General features: G+C 42.5%; 1 protein-coding gene across 2 annotated transcripts; it reads left to right on the forward strand.

Annotated features, from left to right (window-relative positions):
* The first annotated feature begins 6,621 nt into the window (after positions 1 to 6,621).
* On the forward strand, positions 6,622 to 14,202 carry LOC133831283 (serine/threonine-protein kinase CTR1). 2 transcript variants are annotated; one of them, XR_009892465.1, is made up of 16 exons: positions 6,623 to 7,426; positions 8,504 to 8,805; positions 8,899 to 9,043; positions 9,308 to 9,411; positions 9,919 to 10,127; positions 10,634 to 10,975; positions 11,119 to 11,159; positions 11,435 to 11,503; positions 11,612 to 11,712; positions 11,798 to 11,882; positions 11,983 to 12,081; positions 12,321 to 12,389; positions 12,500 to 12,631; positions 13,094 to 13,188; positions 13,274 to 13,478; positions 13,952 to 14,202. XR_009892465.1 is itself a non-coding variant. In XM_062261529.1 (15 exons), exons 1-15 carry the CDS (start codon positions 6,803 to 6,805, stop codon positions 13,380 to 13,382), a joined length of 2,526 nt encoding a protein of 841 aa, XP_062117513.1. In that variant the 5' UTR covers positions 6,622 to 6,802; the 3' UTR covers positions 13,383 to 13,889. The 2 variants fall into 2 exon arrangements, 1 of the variants encoding a protein (XP_062117513.1); XM_062261529.1 differs by lacking the exon at positions 13,952 to 14,202 and having other exon boundaries at positions 6,622 to 7,426; positions 13,274 to 13,889.
* Positions 14,203 to 23,161: the final 8,959 nt, after the last annotated feature.

A 23,161-nucleotide genomic window follows, 5' to 3' on the forward strand; every position in this document is an offset into this window, starting at 1 on the left:
GGCACTCATCAGTGGTATGTCCGACGTCCCTATGGAATCTGCAATATTTATTGGAGTCCCTATTCACCTTTTGATTCCACATTGGGTCAGATCGCCTAAACAGGACCTGATTCTCATTGGTGAGGAAAATATTTTCCCGAGTCTCATTGAGCTCGACATATACCATATAAATGGAGAAATACTTGTCTCCTTTATTCTTTTTCCCCTATCAACCTCGGAGTTATTCCCTTCATTTTTCTTTCTTTTTGAAAGGTTATCTCTGGAGGGTCTTAACGTCAATGGGGTAGCCAAGATCAAGGTTGAGTTAACATTTGTCGTTGTATTTATGGGCTGAGAGGTCAGATTTAATGCTGACCCCGCCTCATCTACATTGACAAATCTGTGGGCCCTTCTATTGAACTCGGTTAATGACCTTATAGGTTTTATTTGCATATCCTCCCAAAGGGGACTCCCTGGTAAGATACCAGCTCTTACAGCCATAAGGTAGGCACTGTCATCGACGTTGCGGGCTCAAGCCACTTCTATATTAAACCTTGCGATGTAACTTTTCAATGACTCTCCTTGCTGTTGTCTAACATTGGTTAAAGCCGAGGCTTCGGGTCTGACGCCTTCCATGGCTTTGAAATGCTTCTTGAATTCTTTCACTAACTGATCCCAAGATTATATCGAATGTCTTCTAAATTTTTTGAACTATTTTTTGCTGGTCCTGTCAAAGTAGCTGGGAACAACATACACCAGAGCTCATAGCCAACATTGTTGGCTCGCATGATGGTATTGAATGTGCTCAGATGGTTGTATGGGTCTGAGCTCCCATCAAATGGTGCTACGTGGGGTATCCTAAACCCCTGAGGAAATGCCGTGTTGAAGACATGTTGGGCAAAAGGCTCAAGCTCCTCATCGGAGTCTTCAACCTTCCTTATTCCTTTCATCCTGAAGGAGCCTGAACACCCTTTTGAGCTGGTTAGTTCTCTCTTGGACCAAGTCCACTGGAGGTTGAGCTTGTGCTTGGGGGAGCTGGTTATTATTCATAAAAACCCCAGCTCCTTGTCCCAGTATAGGGTTATATTGATTTCCATATGTCGACTGTTTTTTACTGTTCAAATGGTCGCGCAAATCGGGGCTTGTAGGATTGGCTTGCCCCCGATTATGGTTCAGGTGATCTCAAAGGTTAGGATGATTCCCCTGATTCTAGTATTCATGGGTTCGGCATTATATATGCTTACAAACCTAGTGTGGTCTGAGCTCCCACTTATGAAACTAACATTTCTCTCTGGCTGAGGGGCTCGGTGGTTACGAGGTGGATCTTCCACCGGCCTCCTTGCTCTAGTAGTTTGTGATCTCGACACATGGCTTCCCGCCGGTTGTGCAGCCCTGTGTTCTCGAGTTGCCTCCCTCTCGCCCCCATGTTCAGGTCTGGCTCGACGGTTCCCATCTCGACTGGCATTGCGAGAGGGCCTTTGTGGTGCAGGCTCTCCTGAATGGTTCCTATGAGGAGCTGGTCGTGAAGCCTCTCGGACTGGTGAGGGGTGTCTTATAGGAGATGGTGGTGGCCTCCCATTGTTGGGCTTGGAAGGTCCAAAATTGGCCCGGACAAGTTTCGGGTTGTTCCTGACTGCTTCAGGGTTAGAACTTCGAGCTACTGGAGGAGCTCAGTTGTTCCCTGATCTGTGGACACTTCCACAGTCGAATTACCAGTAGTATCAGTTCAAGTATTTCTCCTAGGGCGTTCATCGCCAGGGTTTGCCCTAGGCCCTGGCTAAGCCTGCTGGGCCCCTTGCTCAGCCCTCCTAGTGGTCGTGCTCCCTCGGGGACGTCCTCTTGGCCTTCGGGGTGGTGCTTGGACCTCAACGGCCTGTTTGACCAATTATTCATTGCGCCTTGTAGCCTCTACCAATTGTTGGCGCAGTTGGCGATTCTCCAGTTCAACAATGGGAATATAGCTCTCTGGATTATAGTAGAGGTCCTCATCAGGCCTGGGAGCAGACGGTCCCTGGGAATCAAAGGATGTGCTCCCCTCCTCTGGGCTGTGGTCAGTCATGGGCTGCTTCCCAGGTCGGCGTGCGTAATCTTCAGTGCGAGGAGTTTGCTCCTCCAGTATTTCAGGCAATGGTCGCCCACCAGTACTGGGGTTGTTCGCGGCGACCATTGGTAATTCAGGAGGATTCTGATTAAACAATCCAACGACTTAAGTTCAACTCTCAATGAAAGTACCAAACTGTTGACGCCGCTTTTCGTCAACTTAAATCTGAAGAGCACTAAATAATGAATTAAGAAAATAAAGAAGAACAATGAGAATTTTACGTGGTTCAGCAGTTAAAATCTGCCTAGTCCACGAGTCAATATTATTGATTGGTGGTATTCTCTTAAAGCTTTTACAAAGCAATTTAGCAGAGCATTCTCAATACCAAATTGTGCGTATCTACAAATGAAATTCTCCAGTCTATTTATAGACTAGTTAACAAAATGTCTTATATTTATTTCGGGAAGTTACAATTCAAATTTGAAATACATATAATTAAATGCATTAATTATATTATCCCATGATAATTAAGATTTAATATTAAATAATAACAAATCCCTAAGTAATAGTGATTTCCTAACAGCAACCGTATTCAAACTGTGTTACCGACCTCGAACACAGTTTACACGCCTTCGAGATCGATCAACATCACGAGCTCGTTATTCTAGTCAGCCTCATCCTTAGCCAGTGATTTCATCGAGCTCAACTTTCGGAGACCAATATCTTCGAGCTTGCAACTAGGGCTCGAATAACACCTATAGACATCAGGAAAGATTCGTTCTTCGAGCTTGATGCTTAAGCTCGAGCCTTCTGAACTTGTGCTCGATCACCAACAGGAATAAGTTATGAATCATGCACATTTATACAAGTGTTGAACTATTACTTGTCATTTTCGAGTTTATGCTTTACGAGTCTACATTTCAAGGCTCATTTATGATGATTTCGAAATTTGGGTGTAATAATGATTACCAAAATTATTTAATAATATAAGGCTATAAATTTTTAAGGTTAATTTTCAATAAATTTTTTTCATTATTATTATTTAGAAAAAGTATTATACACTACAAAATATCGAAAGAAATCACGAAATTGTATTAATGGAACCAGTCACATATGATTTTAAAAACACATAAACTAATATATATATACAATTAATAAACAATAATTAAATATTTATAAGTCTCACAATAATTATATGTTGAATAAAAATTATAGTAAAAGCTAATAAATACAATATAATAGTAAAAAATATAGGAAAATTTTATACTCTATTTTTTGGTGTATCGGTACAACCCCATCCTATTTTTGGTACATAGATAATTTTTAGCGCAATTTTTTTTATGATCGTGTACACTGTAGTTATTTAGATCATCCTGCAAAATTTTCAGGAAATTCTAAATAATTTATAGTGCACAAAACTATATTCAAATTAGGGCTGTGCAGAAATTTTTACAACCCGCCCAACCCGAATAATCCGCCCAAACCAACCTGAAAAAACCGCCAAAAAACGCAACCCGAATAAACCGACCAAAATTTAAACCGCCCAATTGTTACATTTGGTGGGTTGAAAATAATTATCAACTCGCCCAATATAACCCGACCCGCCCAATTAAGAACTTATTATTAATTTATTATTTTTAATACATTTAAATAAATATATTAAATTTATATATATACTTAATTAAATTTATATTTGTAATTGGACTTTCGACTATATTAATTGCCTTTTTCATTTTAATGATATATGTTTGTTACTTTGTTTAATACTTTTAATGTTGACGCAATTATTAATATATTGTCAATTAATATATAAGAATTTTTTTCAAATAAATATATAAATTAATTAAGTTTTGTTTTATTTTTTTACTATAAATTTAAAATATTGTTTTAAGCTTAAAAAGATAAACTTCACACTATTAGTATTAGTATTTAAAAGAAAAAAAACTATAAAAATGTAAAAAAAAAAAAATACCACTTCGTTTTGGGCGGGTTGACCCGACCAACCCACCTAACCCGCCCAAAAAAAAAAACCACTTCGATTTGGGCGGGTTGACCCGACCAACCCGCCCAAACTATTGGACGGGTTAAATTTATTTTTTTCTTAATTGGGCAAGTTATGGGTTCACTTTTGCTAACCCGATTATGACATTGGACGGGTAAAAATGCATTGTAACCCGACCAACCCGCCCAATGATCAGCCCTAGTTCAAATAGTTTGTTGTACTCGTAACTGTTTTTAATGCACGTAGAAAGTAGCACATTTAAGCTTTGTGTTTCAACACTATAAATGATTTAAAATTTTCTGAAAATTTTTGCAAGATGCTCTAAATAACTACAATGTACACGGTCTGAAAAAAAATTGCACAAAAAATCATCCATGTACCGAAAACATGACGGGGGTGTACCTATACCTCAATAGTAGGGGATGCACAGGAGAAGTACCCAAAAATATATATTAATTTATACATGAAGAAATTTTAATAAACTAATGCAAGCACAAATTTTTGCCATCACTAAAAAAAAAACCCTCCAGACTCTTATTTAATGTATTATTATATATTTTGGTATTGACAAATTTTAGAGTGCACTCGTCGTATTTTCGGTACGTGAATAATTATAATCCAAATTTTTTTAATATGATGGTGTATATTATAGTTATTTATGATATCATGCATAATTTTTGAAAAATTATGAATAATTTATAGTGGTGAAAACAATTTTCAAACAGTTTGTTGCATGCATGCATGTTTTTTTTATAAGAGTGTGAAATAGAATGTTTGAACCCTATTTTTAGCACTGTAAATTATCAAGAATTTCCAAAAAATTTGCAGGATAACCTATATAACTACAATGTATACCGTTATATAAATTTTTTTGAGATAATTATTATCCATGTGCCAAAAATACAAAAAGGTAGCACTGATATGCCCGATTTTTAGGAGTGCACCCTAGAAACCATCGTTTATATATATATATATATATATAAATATATATATACATACATACAAATATATTTATATATATGTACTAAAAAGTTATGATAAAATTAATTATCAATTTAAACTTCTAAAATAACTTTGTATATTTTTAATATTATATAGATATATACTTTGTAGTTATACATTTATGCCGTTTTCATTTATTAATGTTTATACATTGAATTTGACATATTTTATAATTTATTATTTAGTGAAAGACTACGTTGCAACAACTTTTTTGGCTGCACCGTTGCAGTTAGTGAGTGTTTTATACACTTTGATAATTTTTTTCCAATTTGTTTTATATGATGTTGTACATTGTAGTCATTTAAGACATTTTGTAAATTTTCAAGAAATTCCAAATGACTTATCGTGCTGAAAAACAAGATTCAAACAGCTTGTTATACGCGTACTTATTTTTTTGAATATGCGTATAAAATTCACTGTGAAGATGTCATTTCCATCGAGATTTTAACAAATTCTTCAATCACAAAAAGGGCACACCGATGCAACTTCTCTCTAATTTTTGGCTAGGGAAATTTTCAGTATAAATTTTTTTATAGTCGTGTATATTATTATAATTATTTAGATCATATTTTAAATTTTAAAAAATTCAGAATAATTTACCATGTTAAATGTTAAAGTGAATGTTTAAAGGGGTATGGTGCAAAATGACCCTTAATGGTATGTGAGAGTAAGTAAATGTCTATGTTTTTAATTTTGTAGTAAAATAACCTAATCATCTCTTTAATATCATATATTACCAAATATGACAAATTACTATTTTATTCTAAATATTTTAATATTATGGTATATGTATATTAGATTTGTTTAATTAGTTTTTATTTTAAAGTTATTTTGACTTTTTTCGTTTTTTATGGGTTGTTGAATGATATATCATACCACAAAATATATATACTAAGTTGAAAAATAATATACCATCAAAACTTGCAAAATTATTACTCAAAAATATATATACTATGCTAACAAAGTTATATTCTACCATTAATATGTATATACCATGATACAAAATTATATACTACTACTATGTATATAATAAAATAGAAAGTAAATATCACAAAAAAAAAAATTATATACCATACCACAAAAAATATATACACTAATTGGAAAATAATATACCAACAACCTATAAAAAACTTAAAAAATCAATATAACTTTAAAATAAAAACTAATTAAACAAAACTAATATACATATACTACTATATTAAAGTTATATAGTCTTAAATAAATAAATAAATTATAAAAAGGGCAATTTAAGTAATGAACAATGTAGAATGGTCATTTCTCCACAATTTAAAAAATGAGGACATTAGCTTCTTAATGCCTTTATTTTGGGCTATTTTCTATAATTTCTCATGTTTAAATGAGATACTTTCCTTAAAAAAATTTATATGTAATCTAAATATATCTATAATATATATACTTCCATAAAAAAAAAAAATCTGTGCCAAAAATACTTGCCTAGTCAAAAACTAGAGTGGTGCATTGGTGTGCTTATTTTTGGGGCACCCAAGATTTTTACTGTAATTATTTATGACTTGAAAAAAAGAAAAAGAAAAAGAAAAGGCTTGAAATGAATTGAAATATTACGATTTCGCCACCGAATAAAATCGCACCGCTTTATTTTCTTCTCTCTCCGACAGTCGATTTCTAGAGAGAGAAACGTCAAAAGGATTGTAGGGAGAGAAAGGCCCCTTCTTCCCATTCAATCAAACGACCTCTTAAACAATGGCGGGTTTTAGGGTTTCTGGGGTTTAGTGATCGACGAATTTGTTAAAATCTCGATGGAAATGCCCGGTAGGAGATCGAACTACTCGCTTTTAAGCCAAGTCGACGATGAGCAGTTCGCCGCCGGGGTTGGTGTGACTGGGACTTCGTTTTACGAGTCGTCTTCGGCATCGGGAGAGGGCAAGAACAACAAGGGGAAGGTCGAAAGAGGCTTCGATTGGGAGACTGGAGCTGATCACAGAGGGAATCAGCAGGTCAGTCGGATCGGGAACGTGTATTCGTCATCGATCGGATTACAAAGGCAGTCGAGTGGGAGTAGCTATGGTGAGAGCTCGCTTTCGGGTGAGTACTACCCCCCGACGCTGTCGACTGCGGCGGTCAATGAGATCGATTCGATGGGGTATTTGCATGATGATGTTTTTAAGATTAGCGGTGGAGGAGGAAGTGAGTACAGAGGGAAGGGATTAGACGGTGTTGGGGGCACCGGAGGATCGTCTTCGGGGAAGAGCTGGGCTCAGCAGACGGAAGAGAGTTATCAGTTGCAGCTAGCTTTGGCGCTTCGGCTGTCATCTGATGCGACTTGTGCTGATGATCCCAATTTCTTGGATCCAGTGCCCGATGAATCCGCCTTAAGGGCCTCGTCGCCGATTTCAATTGATGCAATTTCACATAGGTTTTGGGTATGTGATATTGTGCTCTTTTTCTTTCGTAGACTTTATCTTGTTTTCTATTGCTACATTTGTACTTTGTGCTTTAGATTGCAAATTCACTTTCTTTATTGTTAAAACAGAAAAAGCTTTAATTTAGCTGTTACTTCCAAGTTTTATGTAATGGTAGTGCTGGCTGCTTAGGATTTCAAATTATAGTTGAGAGGTATCTTCATTTGAAGTGAACACCTTATATTATAGATGGTTTGGTACTCGTAAGGCAATCTAATCAGTTCCATCGATGATTGCCGTAGCCCATAACTAGTACTGCCATGTTTGAAGTGTTCAATTTCTTTTTCGAAGGAGTTATCAGGTAAAAGTACCGATTATCTGACCCTTTCAACCATTTGCTTTGAAAGTGGGCACCTCCATTGTATAGTTATGTGCACCATAAGTTCGCCTCAATCTTGGTGTTAGACAGGTCTATTATAGTATGCGTGCAAGAAGGAGAAAGTCATACAAATGTGTCTTCTAGAGTTTGCTACTTTATCAATATTTTTTTTCACTTATAACCATCATCTCTATTGCATTATAATATGTGCCTCTATAAGCTCTGCATCAGAAAGTTTACTTTTGAATTAGATTAATTATTAGCAGACCCTTTTACAAAAAAAAAAAAAAAAAGAAGCCTGGTAACAGCATCTGGTAAATGAAGACAGACAGTATCAAGAATTGCTAAAAATGTTCGTGCTTTGCACCTTTTCTTCACAATTTCTGTATTGTTTTTTTTTTCTCTATTATGAATATAAGGTTATAGAGACATCGTTCAGTTTTGTTTATGAATACATCTTTACTAAAGCAAGAAAATTAGTGGAAGTGGGATTGATTATTACTGATATATATATATATATATTTATATGTTATAACCTATCCCATTTTACTTTCAAGATAAAAAAAAATAGCTTTGTCTTGTTCATCCATATAAGATAGTCTCTCAAATTTGTTGTCATTATACACACAAACAAGTCTATTAGAGTTAAAACATTTTTTATGGTTGTATTGTATGATATGGAATTTGTTAAAAATATGCTGCAATCTGTTTGTTACCAGGTGAATGGATGCCTGTCGTACTTTGACAAAGTTCCAGATGGATTTTATTCAATTCTTGGCATGGATCCTTATGTGTGGACTATGTGTACTGATCTGCAAGAGAATGGTCGTATACCCTCACTTGAATTACTAAAGTCTGTTGATTCTAGCCTTGGCTCTTCAATTGAAGCAGTTCTTGTTGATAGGCGTAGTGATCCCAGTTTGAAGGAACTTCATAATAGAGTTCTTGGCATTTCCAGTAGCTGCGTAACCACAAAAGAGGTTGTGGATCAGCTTGCAAAGCTTGTATACAGCCGCATGGGGTAAGTTTGTACTTTTTTCGATCAAAGTTTTTTTTTTTAATTTTCCTTCTATCAGAAAATCTAATCAAATCAATTCTTTGTTCCTATTACAAGGGGTTTAGCTTCTGTAGGAGAAGATGACTTGGTTTCAGCCTGGAGGGAGGGTAGTGATGATCTGAAAGAGTGCCTAGGTTCTGTTGTTGTTCCAATAGGCAGTCTATCCATCGGCCTGTGTAGGCATCGAGCACTGCTATTCAAAGTAAGATCCCAAAGCAAATATATTGGTCATTTTGAAATCTGTTTCAAGTATGTTGGCACACCTCAAATGTAAAATTTCATTAATAAATATTGCAAGGTGCTCTTGGATTCTTATGTTCTTAAACATGATTCTACATATTAATGCACATGCATACAAACACATTTGGCTCTGCATGTGTTCTGCTTGAGGATACATTAATGTATATATGTATATTTGCACTGTTAGTATGGTGATTTACAAACTTTCTTTATATGGTTTCTGCAGGTTTTAGCTGACATAATTGATTTACCATGCCGAATTGCCAAGGGGTGTAAGTATTGTAGAAGAGATGATGCTTCCTCATGTCTTGTCCGCTTTGGGCTTGATAAGTAAGCTTAACATTAAACTATTCATTTTTTTCTTCTAGTAACAACATACCTAACATAGCTAGATGGTGCATACTGCTAGAAATGAATTTAATACATTAATTAGTGGCATATGCATTGTTGTTAGTGTATGGAATTAAATTAAGTGTGGAACCTCTCGATCAAAACTTTCTCATTCATCTCTTTATGCTAATTCAATTAGCTCTACAGCTGTTGAATTACTGTTTACCGACTTTATATCTCTATTCCCTGCTATCAAATGAATTATTTGCAAAGTTCAAGTAATATTTGTTTAATTATTTCATCCACACTTGAATTTGTTTCTGCAATCTTTCTATTGTTTTTTCTGGTATGTTGCCCCTTTCTCTTTTTAAGTACATATTTATATTTTGGTCCACTTTCATATGATATTTGTTTATTTTGTTGTTGGGGGGAGGGGTCAAATTCATTCCGACTTGTGTTAAAAAGAGTAAAGGCATCTCATTTTGTTTATTTATTTTATCTTTTCAGGGAGTATTTAATAGATTTGATTGGGAATCCAGGTTTCTTATGTGAGCCTGATTCCTTGCTCAATGGTCCGTCATCCATTTCAATTTCTTCACCATTGCGCTTTCCACGACTGAAACCAGTTGAAACCACCATTGATTTCAGAGCACTGGCCAAACAGTACTTCTCGGATTGTCAATCGCTTAATCTTGTATTTGATGAAGTCTCATCAGGTAAATTATTGGCTTGAAAATTTTATTTCTGAGTTTTATACATGTATAAGGATGCATGTTTACATAGTTCTGACATTTGTGTGGAAAATTGGATATGCAAAAAAGTATTGAGTGCATATGTGACTGTTCAGAAGTGGTGTATGGTACATTTAAAATTCTTCATTGAAAATTAAAAAACAGTTAAAATCCCATCAATTGAAATAGTTGGCATAATGGTGTTAAACTGCAAAAATGGTGCCCATCTAAGTGCAAGTTAAATCCATAGATGGCTTCTATTAGGTTTACAATTTTATATAAGTGATTTGGGTTGAGGTTACATCTTGAATATCTTTTAATTTTATTGACATTGTTGGGCATGCTATTGATCATAAGAAAGTTCGGACCATGTAATGTTGATAAACAAGTATTCTCTTGAGTTTCTACTTACACTTCTGCATTAAATAGTTATAAATGATGGATCACTTATAAGCTTTAAATATTTTTATTTTTACCTTCTTTCACCACAGGACCTACAACCGATGAAGAAAACCATCGATTTCCAATGTATCTCAAGCCATATGATAGGAATAGTCCAGATGTTAAGAGCTTTTTGCCGATTCCTGGTCACATTGATGAAACAGCTCGGCCTACTAAAGTTGGTCCACCTGGTGTTCCAGATAGTCCTGCTCAAAATATTATACAGCCAAGAATCAAAGAACCATCTGTTGGGCATGGAGAAGGAGGTCAACTGATTCCTAGTAAGGGAGGTCAACTGATTCCCAGTAAACCTAGCAACAAATTTAACCTTGACATAGAGGATTTGGACATTCCATGGAGTGAGCTGGTAATAAAAGAAAGGATTGGAGCAGGTAATCCTCCTTTCAACAAAATTCTGGAGGCAAGACCCATTATTGTATATTAGATAAAAAAAAATGCTCCATGCCTCTAGCAAAGCAGTTCATCACTACTAGCATAATGTGATGTATTAATATTAGAATTTGTGTATTTGCAGGTTCTTTTGGCACTGTTCATCGTGCTGATTGGCATGGCTCAGTAAGCTTCTATTTTAAGTTAAACCCTAATCTATTGATGCAGACTGTAATGTTAACAAAACAAAAACAATGCTTTTGTACCTATTTTGTTTTGCTTAAATCATTATTTTATTGAAATCAATCCACATTTTTATGTACTTTCTGTTATCCATTTTATACGCATTAGCTATTTCTATCTTCCAACTTCTTTAACTTTTATATCCAGATTTGGAGGTTTTGTTTTAGTTTTGTTAATCTCTTTGTTCTAAAGTCTAGATGAAAACTGTGAAATTATAGGATGTTGCTGTTAAAATTCTTATGGAGCAAGACTTTCATCCAGAACGCTTCAATGAATTTTTGAGGGAGGTATAGACTGGCACTACTTCCTAGAAACTAATAGTAAAGTTAAGAATTTGTTGGTTTGAATTTCTAAGTCTTGTTTTTATATATACTTATGCTCTATTTATTTGCTAGGTTGCAATAATGAAACATCTGCGACATCCAAATATTGTTCTCTTTATGGGAGCTGTGACACAGCCTCCAAACTTGTCCATAGTCACAGAATATTTATCAAGGTTGTGTCCATTGTGCCAAAGATATCATTGTGTATTATTTATTTATTGATAAGTTCCCTAACATCTAAAGTCGTGGTTCTTGCAGAGGTAGCTTGTATAGGCTTTTGCATAAATCTGGTGCAAGAGAGGTATTGGATGAGAGGCGTCGGTTGAATATGGCTTATGATGTGGTATACATCTTGATAATTCACTTTTTTTTTTGTTTAGTTTTGAATGCTTCTTTATATGGACATTATTTTAAGCCAAATGATTTGTCAATTTTTTGTACAGGCAAAGGGAATGAATTATCTTCATAGACGTAATCCACCAATTGTTCATCGAGATTTGAAATCTCCAAATCTTCTGGTTGACAAGAAATATACTGTGAAGGTAGGTGGGATGGGGATTAGTATTTGCATGGGGTTTGGTGTCAGGGGTGAGTTGAGGAGGATGGATTTCGTTGGGTTCATGGGATAATTTATTCTTAAAAATTCTTAAGACGCCAAGATAATGTGTTTACAAGTAATATTGAAGTTTGATACATTGTAGACAATCTTAGTCATACTAGATTGTTTAGCATCACATTTGTTGACTCTTTATCTTTGTGTCCTCACAATCTGTTCTTTCAGGTTTGTGATTTTGGTCTTTCACGCCTAAAGGCAAACACATTTCTTTCATCGAAATCAGCTGCTGGGACTGTAAGTTCTATTAAACTAGATATGAGCTTTTGAGACACCAATTTAAGGTGGTTTTGGGGTTTTTCTTTAATTTTAATATTAAGCACTGTTGAAAATTTATCATCTTATAGCCTGAGTGGATGGCACCAGAAGTTCTCCGCGATGAGCCATCAAATGAGAAGTCAGATATTTACAGCTTTGGTATAATATTGTGGGAACTTGCCACTTTGCAACAACCATGGACTAATTTAAATGCTGCACAGGTCTGTTTTCTGGAGTTGGCGAGTATCTGTATTATTTTACAAATATGTACTTTATAATTTATAGGAAAATTGTATTGATAATATAATCCAGTTCGGAAATTATTTGCCCAACAGATTTTGAAGGGAGCATAATTATTCCTTTAAAACTGACAATGATTGAATTTTGGTTTTAGGCAGGTTCTAACTTTAGAATATAGTCAATTAAATCTGTAAACACTATCTTAATTGCACAACTGAGGTCGACAGGATTCCCAAGGTTGCACAATGGACTGTCAGTTTTAAATGGATACATTGACTAGAATCTCATTTGAGTTTCTATTTCAGTTTTGATCTTCATTCTGATTTTTAGTTATGCATATTTATAATTTTGTCGTACTATGCTATGTGTCCATGCTCGTATGGATAGAATGTAGTTATTTATTTTGTCTGAGAGGTCACTTATGATTTGTGCCTATTTTTTAGGTTGTGGCAGCTGTTGGTTTTAGAGGCAAAAGACTTGAGATTCCTCGTGATTTGAATCCTCAAATTGCTTCTTTAATTGAAGCATGCTGGGCCAAGTGAGTATGGTCGACTAGTACATATTGACTCGCTGAAAAAAAAAATTCTTTTAATTTTTCTGATAAACAAATGGTCATACTGCAGTGAACCGTGGAAGCGACCTTCATTTGCCAGTATCATGGACTCTTTGAGGCCATTGATTAAACCTCCTACACCTCAACCTGGCCATCCGGATTTGCAATTACTAACCTGAATGGTGGAACATTCAATAAGTCTTATTCATGCACATAGTACAGCATTCTTATCTGATTGTTGACAGGCAGGTGTCGTGCTGTTCAGATAGTCTCAGGTACGGTGTTCTTAAACCTGACTCGTGTTTGCAAATCTTTATTTTTCCTTGTAGAAAAATGGCTTGTAAATAGTGGAATCATGTATAGAAAAATGGCTTGTAGACTCGGAATCTCATAGTCATGATTTTGCTCTGTCAAACTAAAAATACTTCCATTCTTTTACCCCCACTGTAGGCTCAATATTTAGTGCTTCCTTTCTTTGTTATTTGTAAAATGGCATCATTTTCAGGTAGATATTGTACTGAATGTGCCTGTAACCTTGATGAGTATCCGGTATAGCGAAGGATTGTGTTAGTGTCATTTTTTTTTTGTTCACTCCAGAAGAAATTTAGCTTTAGTTTGTGATTTTTATTCTGTAATAAAACAAATTGTACAATTCTAGTGCATCAAAGTTTTTCGATTGGTGTCAACTCTGCTGATGCTTTTTCTTCTATATATAATATGTATGTATATATATATATTTGTATTGCAGGATCGTTGTTCTACATTTCTGTTACTAGTTACAAATTTAGAATACTGATTCTTTTCCCAAGGAACCACTGTAAGTGCTGACAAGGTCTGCATTACAATTTACTCCCCCAGAAAGTATAGTTTGCCCGATAAGCCTTTTTGTTAAAGCATCCCAGAGAAGTTGTATAATTTATTTATTTTTAATTGTAATTTTGTATGTAAAGAGTGACTAGAATGAGCTAATGAGAAGCAGCTTTGCGGCATTTAACACCACTTGGACCACTTCAACTTTTTTTTTTTGATCCTATCACAGGTTTCCAGTTCCAGATTGTCACTGAAAGAAATCCCAGCACAAATCAGAACCACAAAAACAATAATTTTTGTCAAAAATTTATTCGTATGGACTCTGGAAACTATTAAATACCATGTCATGTCCACTGAGCTGCTTATTCTTTATCTTCACAAAATATACTTAAAAAAATGATCTAGAAAAGTACTTGCACCAGAGGTATTTCCTAGGCATTTTATATTTGAAGAAGGGTAAATAGTTATTGGGTTCCAGGCATTACTACTTGTATATTACATAGGTCTTTATTTGTTTTTAGCAATTAGATTTCCAATCTTTATCTTTTGGCTCACATATAGGTTCTCTAAATGTTATATTTTATTAAATAAAAGCTAATTTATAAGGGTAAATTTTTTTATATAGTTTAAATTTTAGGAGCTTTATGAAGGGTGTTTCTATCTATATTCTTTTAAATATGTAAAATTTTATTATTATTATTATTTCTTAATATTTTAAGAAAATATTTAAGTCAATTATTAAAATGATATATTCGGTAATAATTAATTAATTAAGAAGCTTTAAAGAGAAAACTAATGGGTGTTATGTATTTTTTATTTTATTTTTTTATTAAAATTCTATTTTACCTTTTATAAATTAGAATTTATTTAATAAAATATAATTTTAGAGATCTATGTGAGACTAAAAGTAAATGTTGTGATTTAATTGCTATAAAATAAAAGTTGGCGACCTAATTAATACAAGTGGTAAAACTTGAGAATCCTAAGTGCTATTTACCCTTTGAAAATGAGATTATTACTTAAATATTGTGCTAGTTTGGTTTAGTAAGATGTGACAACATAAAGAGGATTGACAATCAAGATTAGACATAGATAGAGAAAAAAATTGAGAAGAATGTAGAAGCTATGATAAAAGACCAGAGATTTTAAAAAGTTGCTCATTTATAATTTTGTTGATTTACCAATAGAATGAAGGTTTATAATCAATATTCCAAGCTTTTAAATGTACAAAATGAAATAAAAAAACTATTATGAGAATGGTTGGACAAAATATAAATTTTCTGTCTTCAAACTATAGTTTCTATCCAACTATTTAGAATTTAACAACTTTTTTTATCTATAAAAATGCGCATTAAATAAATTTGGGTAAATAATTGCGTTAACCGAGATTTTCGGCAACTCTATTAATAATTAATATTTACTGATAATTATAATGAAAGCAGAAGATTAACACGGGGTTTTTACGTGGTTGGGGCGTTAACTAGCCTTAGTCCACGAGTCTATATTATTAGAGCTTGAAGAACCTTTTACAATGGAGTTTTCTCTTTATATTTTGACAGGGTTCCTGTCTTTTTTCTTGGTGAAAGGAGACCCCTTTTCCAGTGTTCTGTAGCTTATATTTATAGGCGTATGGGAACACCGGGTTTGTACCGGGTCCGACCTAGGCCCATCGGAGGAATGGATATAGGTGGCCTTTCTAGTGGAGGCCCAATATAAAAGGTACAAAATACATGAAGTCCACGCTAGCTAAGGCCCAACAGGTTGACCTTAGAACTACGTCTCGCCCGACAAAACGACGCTTTTGGTCTGATCACTTCGAGTCACGAGGCCGATTCAGGAGACAAGACCAGTCAGAGTACTTGGCTGCGCAGTCCTGACACATCGACGTGCAATCCCGAGGTGACATTTTCTACAGGTGAAAAGTGGGGACAACGCCCACGTGGAACAAGGCGGCTTCAGGGTCCTAGACACTTGGCCCCTTCAACCGGGGGAAGGTGATCCGGGTCCGTTTACCTTTATCCCACTTCGTTTACCACAGTCCCGGACCGTATCAGGGTCCGGGACCTGGACGTGTAGGCCTCGAGGGTCCGAACGCTCTGTGCACCGCCCGGACTATCGTCGCGGAGGACGGACCCGGAGGGACATTCCGGACCCCTCCAATGGGCCCCGCCATGCATCTCCGGTCCATACCCTTCCCCTTGGACACTCTCAGTACCAAGAGGCCTCGGGCCGGGCCCGCATGCTTACATGGCCCCTGACAATGGGCCTGGACGAAGACTCCGAGCCCATGCAGGAAATGGGGATAACATTTTCCCCCCAAGCCTTCGCCTAGGTCTGCCAGGAGGAGGGTTGCATCGTCCCCAGGACGCTCGCTTGGTTGCCTCCCCAGTTCATGCCCGAGTTCGTGGGTCCGGGCAGAAGGCCGTGGCATTGGTTGGATGCTTAGCCCGGATCGTTTACCACGATCCGGGGACGTTTACCTTTGTCCCGCTTTAGGGCAAGGGTACGCGTGCGTCAGGTGATTGCTGCACGGGTCTTGAAAGGTCGCCTAGGCCTCCTAAGGTTCGCTAGGCCTAGACTAGGGTGTCAGCGCACGTCTCGAGGCGTCCCATCCGCACGGGGGGGGGGGCATCATTAATGTCCCTGGAACGAGGTGGACCGTAGGATGGGGCGACCTTTGGCATCCGTCACGCCTGGGCTGTTAGATCTGAGACGGCAAGGATCCAACCTGAAAGGACTTACAAATGTCCCTGCGCGACTCCTGACCGTCTGATGAAGAGACACCTGTCCGTTGGATCGTGGGCCAGAACTTGGGGCCAATATAAATACCCCACGAAAACCACATTTGGCACTTTTACCTCTTCTAACCAGCTTAAGAACTGATAAACACTACTCGAGCCTTGCATGTCCGACATCGCCAACGACATACATCGCCACTTGCTCACTCTGCGCCGTCGCCTGTTCCCCAGAACCCCAATTTCCGCTCTTCCACCTGAAGACGTACCTCGGGTTTGCCCTGCCGACGAACTACTACATCGGCTACACCATTTTAAGAATGAGGTTCTGCCGTCCTTACAGTCAGACAGCCATCCTCTTCTACGATCGACACCACACAGTAAGTCTTTTTAACTCTCTTGACAACTTTATGAACCTGTGGTGTTCTTTTGATGCGTGCGTTTAGGCTCTGTGCTTAGAAATTGCTAGGAAGGCCGCCTGGTTCGGGTTGCTCCGTATCCGGACGCCTCCCGGACAAGGGGCGGGCCTTAGTAGTCTCCTCTCCTGATCAGGGTCCCAGGGCTCTCCGGAGTCCCGGACCTGATCCGACAGGACTCCAAGCAGTCCTTAGGAGATTCCCCGTACCTTGACCGACTTTCTTGGGTTTAGGTGCTGACTGCTTGGTCTTTCTTTCTTTGTTCCCAGATCGTCAGTTATGGCAACGGGCGTTACGCTCCATTCTGAAGAAGAGGTCAATAGGGCCCCGATCACCGTTCCCGGGTCCCAGACGCCTAAGGGCAACAGGTGGGAAATGGACGTGACGGCCAACTCGTTCCGGAACTATCGGATGATGCTGCTCCTGGAGCGGCAGCTGGGCATCGAATCAACTCCGGGCCTCTTTCACAACCGCCTGGCCAAGCTCGAGGAGCGGGCGCACACGTCTGTGGAAGGATTCGGGGCCTGGAGTGCTGGCCATATCAGCGCAGGAGCGACGCTCCCGCTTCATGACTATTTCGTGCGGTTCTTGACGTACGTGGGAATCGCACCGTTCCAGCTTTTGCCACAAGCGTACCGTCTACTCGCTGGGTGGAAGGTGTTTTGCGCCGCGAAGGAGATCGCGGAGCCCACCCCTGCGGAAGTCTTGTACTTCTACAAGCTGGAGCCGCAGGTTAACGTCAAGGACAAGACCCTGGACGGCTTTTACAGGCTGAAGCCGCGGAGTAGCTATCCCGCTCCTACCAGCTCCTGGAGGCACCCCCCGGATGTCAGGCATTATTGGTTCATGACGTCCGGGTTCCTCGTGGACAAGAACCCCACATTTTTGCTGGACTTCCAGCGAGTGGGTAAGTATTTCCCTGGACCTCTCTCTTTTATTCATCTTTTCTACTCGTCTCTTATCATGTCTTCCGGGTGGCAGGGCCCTTCGCTCAAACCCCCTTTACCGAGTTCATCCTGGAAAGGAGGAGGTTTTATGCTAAGTTGACCGCGGAAGACCTGGACGTAGGGGGCTACGTCACGGACGATAACCTCCGGCTGGTTGGGATGCTCGCGGTCACCCAGACCATTGTTATCCCGAATCTTCAGGGCATCTCCTGCGAGAAGAACATCGACGTCCAGGAGCAGTTGGCCCTCGACCACATTGCCACTGTGGTAAGGGCGGCGCGGGCCGACGCAGCCCAGCATAAGAAGAACCAGCCCCCCTCAGAAGTGGCCACCTCAGAAGAGCTGGAGGAGCTCTTCGAAGATGCCCTACCAAACGTCGGGACTCCCGGGGCTAGCGCATCGGGGCGAGGTAACTCCCCTTTAATCTTAACTTATGCTCCCCAAATCGGGGACTTAGCTAGGGGCAGGCTAGTACCCCAGGCCTCGCGTTTGGGGCCGATGGGGAGATGAGGCCTTCAGTTCCCGTCCCTGTAGGCTCAGAGGTCCTCATGTTCTTACCCGGGTTCCTCCAGTACGGGGGCTTCTTGAACCCGGACGACATAGGGGACCGGGTCCATTCATTTGCTTTAAGGGAATTGAGTCTCGCCCGGGGCCTAGATGAGGGTTCGTCCCGGGTCATTGCCAACTTTGATTCGTGTGTTTTCCTGTTTGGTTTATCGTCCTAACTCCTTGTTCTGTACTTTTGCAGAGGACTCCGACATGTCAAACCCGGCCAACGGACTGAGGCGGCTCATCAAGGACATGGCGGCAAAGAAGGCGGCCAGGAAGAGAAACGATGTGACAGGCCCGGAGACCCACCTTACCGGGGAACTATCCGGGACGGAACTCCGTCCAGGTGAAGGAGCTCTGGCCGTGGTCCCCTTCCAGGCCGTGGAGCCTGCTGCAAACTTCGCCTCCGACCCGCCCCCCGTGATTGATTTGGAGGCGGGCGCGGCTGTCAGCTGGGACTCCGGGAAGAGGGGCCCGGATGCTGACGCCGGAGAAGGCAACCTCGGGAAGAGGCCTCGGATGATGCGGGCCGGCTCGACAGAAGAGTCACATGGGGAGAGTTGGCTGACCGCGAAGGAAATCCCCGCGCCGCCAGTTCTTCCCTTACACCCGACTCTTCTCGAGGAGGGGGAGTCAGCCCTGCGGGATGAGCAGTCCCGGCTTATCAACCGGACCTGGGAAAATGGCCAGTGCTGGAGGGACGAAACTTACAAGGCCCTGACGATCCGTCGTCAGGTTGAATTCTCGGATCGACCTGCCGAGTTCAGCGCTTCTCAGCCGATCGTGGACCGGCTAGTCGCCGAAGCGGGCTTTCGCCCTAAACTCGGCCAAGACATGGCCCCCCTGGCGGCTGACCTGCTGGACCAGGTTAGGAGCACCATGTCCAACCTTCAGCTTAAGAGGTACGCCACGATAGCCAACTCGGACGTACTGATCGTCTCTCAGGCTCTCCGCCACCAGGCCACCGCGGTAACTTTCACTTCTCTTACACTCCTTCCCTTACTTGTTGATGACAGTTTTATTTTCTAACTTTTCTTTGCTCCAGGTTGATCTGCTGTCCCAACGGAGTGCCGATCTGGTGGCCGAGCTCGCCATAAAGATGGAGACGGCCAAGCTGGAGTTGGAGGCGGTCGTGAATTAGAGGGAGGCCGCCAAGGAGACCCTTGGCCGGGAGACGGCCCGCCTCCAGGCAGAGGTGGCCCGTGTGCAAGCAGAGCGCGAGGAGCTCGGCCGCGCCAAGGTCAGGTTGGAAGAAGAGCTGTCCCGGAAGACAAAGGAGGCCGATGAACGGGCGACGCTCTTGGAGGCGGTCGCGGCGCAATCCGCCTTGGATAAAGAGGAGATTCTGGCCTTGAAAGCCCGAGTCTGCGAACTGGGCGACTCTCTGCTTCAGGAGAAGGCGGCGCATGAAACGACTAGTCACGAAAAGGAGGAGGTCGAGGGCCTACTGGATGTCACCTTTGACGAGGCCATCTACATGGCCTGGTGCAAGGACAAGAGTATGAACCTCCTCGTCTTTCCTGATCCTGAGTCAAAGCGGGCCGAGTACGAGGCCAAGGAGAGGGAGGATGCGGACCTCCGAGCGGATGCGCTGTAGGCCTGAACCCCGGCCTTGTACTTTTATTAGTATTTTTGGCTTGTAATTAAATTTAAAACATTGCTACTTTCTTTGGTTTTTACGAAGGCTTCCTTCCATTGTTCAGTAGAAATTTCATTTTTTTGCCGCGACTAACTGATTGCAGGGGTTTAGTTCCGGTTCCAACGGCCTGGACTAGACCAAACGGGGCCCTCGGGGCTTGGTTTAACCTGGAGTTTAGTTCTCCTTTTATCGGTTTTTAGGCCCTGGCTTTGCCCTGGGGAAAACCGGATGCTTTTATATCCTGGAGGTCAATTTGTCCGGATCAGACGAGCCCCGAGCTCCGTCCTCTTTATTATACCCCCGGACGTCGTTCGTCCGGGATGGGACCGGCCTTGGGCTCAGTCCTCTTTTTTATATCCCCGGACGTCGTTCGTCCGGGGTGGAACCGGCCTTGGGCTCGGTCCTCTTTCTTATACCCCCGGACGTCGTTCGTCCGGGGTGGGACCGGCCACGGGCTCGGTCCTCTTTTTGGTACCCCCGGACGTCGCTCGTCTGGGGTGGGACCGGCCTTGGGCTCGGTCCTCTTTTTTATACCCCAAGACGTCGCTCGTCCGGGGTGGGACTGGCCTTGGGCTCAGTCCTCTTTTATACTCCCGGACGTCGTTCGTCCGAGGTGGGATCGGCCTCGGGCTCGGTCCTCTTTGTTATATCCCCGGTAGTCGTTCGTCCGGGATGGGACCGGCCTTGGGCTCAGTCCTCTTTTTTATACCCCCGGACATCGTTCGTCCGGGGTGGGACCGGCCTCAAGCTCGGTCCTCTTTTTGGTACCCCTGGACGTCGCTCGTCCGGGGTGGGACCGGCTTTGGGCTCGGTCCTCTCTTTGGTACCCCCGGACGTTGCTCGTCCGGGGTGGGACCGGCCTTGGGCTCGGTCCTCTTTTTTATACCCCCGGACATCGTTCGTCCGGGGTGGGACCGGCCTCAAGCTCGGTCCTCTTTTTGGTACCCCTGGACGTCGCTCGTCCGGGGTGGGACCGGCTTTGGGCTCGGTCCTCTCTTTGGTACCCCCGGACGTTGCTCGTCCAGGGTGGGACCGGCCTTGGGCTCGGTCCTCTTTTTTATACCCTCAGACGTCGCTCGTCCGGGGTGGGACCGGCCTCGGGCTCGATCCTCTTTTTTATACCCCGGACGTCGCTCGTCCAGGGTGGGACCAGCCTCGGGCTCGGTCCTCTTTTTTATACTCCCAGACGTCGTTCAACCGGGGTGGGACCGGCCTCGGGCTCGGTCCTCTTTTTTATATCCCCGGACGTCGTTCGTCCGGGGTGGGACCGGCCTTGGGCTCGGTCCTCTTTTTTATACCCCAAGACGTCGTTCGTCCGGGGTGGGACCGGCCTCGGGCTCGGTCCTCTTTTTGGTACCCCCGGACGTCGCTCGTCCGGGGTGGGACCGGTCTTGGGCTCGGTCCTCTTTTTTATACCCCCGGACGTCGCTCGTCCGGGATGGGACCGGCCTTGGGCTCGGTCCTCTCTTTGGTACCCCCGGACGTCGCTCGTCCGGGGTGGGACCGGCCTTGGGCTCGGTCCTCTCTTTGGTACCCCTGGACGTCGCTCGTCCGGGGTGGGACTGGCCTTGGGCTTGGTCCTCTTTTTTATACCCCCGGACGTCGCTCGTCCGGGGTGGGACCGTCCTTGGGCTCGGTCCTCTCTTTTATACTCCCGGACGTCGTTCGTCCGGGGTGGGACCGGCCTCGGGCTCGGTCCTCTTTTTTATACCCCCGGACGTCGCTCGTCCGGGGTGGGACCGGCCTTGGGCTCGGTCCTCTTTTATACTCCCGGACGTCGTTCGTCCGAGGTGGGACCGGGCTCGGGCTCGGTCCTCTTTTATACTCCCGGACGTCGTTCGTCCGGGGTGGGACCGGCCTCGGGCTCGGTCCTCTTTTTTATACCCCCGGACGTCGTTCGTCCAGGGTGGGACTGGCCTCGGGCTCGGTCCTCTTTTTGGTACCCCCGGACGTCGCTCGTCCGGGTGGGACCGGCCTTGGGCTCGGTCCTCTCTTTGGTACCCTCGGACGTCGCTCGTCCGGGGTGGGACCGGCCTTGGGCTCGGTCCTCTTTTTTATACCCTCGGACGTCGCTCGTCCGGGGTGGGACCGGCCTTGGGCTCGGTCCTCTTTTATACTCCCGGACGTCGTTCGTCCGGGGTGGGACCGGCCTCGGGCTCGGTCCTCTTTTTTATATCCCCGGACGTCGTTCGTCCGGGGTGGGACCGGCCTTGGGCTCTGTCCTCTTTTTTATACCCCTGGATGTCGTTTGTCCGGGGTGGGACCGACCTCGGGCTCGGTCCTCTTTTTGGTACCCCCAGACGTCGCTCGTCCGAGGTGGGACCGACCTTGGGCTCAGTCCTCTTTTTTATACCCCCGGACGTCGCTCGTTCGGGGTGGGACCAGCCTTGGGCTCGGTCCTCTCTTTTATACTCCCGGACGTCGTTCGTCCGGGGTGGGACCGACCTCGGGCTCGGTCCTCTTTTTTATACCCCCGGACGTCGCTCGTTCGGGGTGGGACCAGCCTTGGGCTCGGTCCTCTCTTTTATACTCCCGGACGTCGTTCGTCCGGGGTGGGACCGGCCTCGGGCTCGGTCCTCTTTTTTATATCCTCGGACGTCGCTTGTCCGGGGTGGGACCGGCCTAGGGCTCGGTCCTCTTTTATACTCCCGAACGTCGTTCGTCCGGGGTGGGACAGGCCTCGGGCTCGGTCCTCTTTTTTATATCCCGGACGCCGTTCGTCCAGGATGGGACTGGCCTCGGGCTCTGCGTCTCCCGGGCTGTGGTCCGGTTGCGTCTCCCGGACTGTGGTCCGAGCCGGGACTAGCCTAAGCTTGCGTCCCGCCAGGTATTTTGTTTATACCTGGGATGATACCCCCCGCA

The sequence above is a fragment of the Humulus lupulus genome, chromosome 4 (genome assembly GCF_963169125.1).
Source record: "Humulus lupulus chromosome 4, drHumLupu1.1, whole genome shotgun sequence".
Taxonomy (NCBI): domain Eukaryota; kingdom Viridiplantae; phylum Streptophyta; class Magnoliopsida; order Rosales; family Cannabaceae; genus Humulus; species Humulus lupulus.

Excerpts from the sequence above, each read along its gene's own strand:
- LOC133831283 (XM_062261529.1), top strand. The coding sequence starts at position 6,803 with ATGGAAATGCCCGGTAGGAGATCGAACTACTCGCTTTTAAGCCAAGTC. Across the intron at positions 7,427-8,503 it reads CAATTTCACATAGGTTTTGG|GTGAATGGATGCCTGTCGTA; the intron begins GTATGTGATATT and ends GTTTGTTACCAG. Across the intron at positions 11,160-11,434 it reads GTGCTGATTGGCATGGCTCA|GATGTTGCTGTTAAAATTCT; the intron begins GTAAGCTTCTAT and ends GTGAAATTATAG.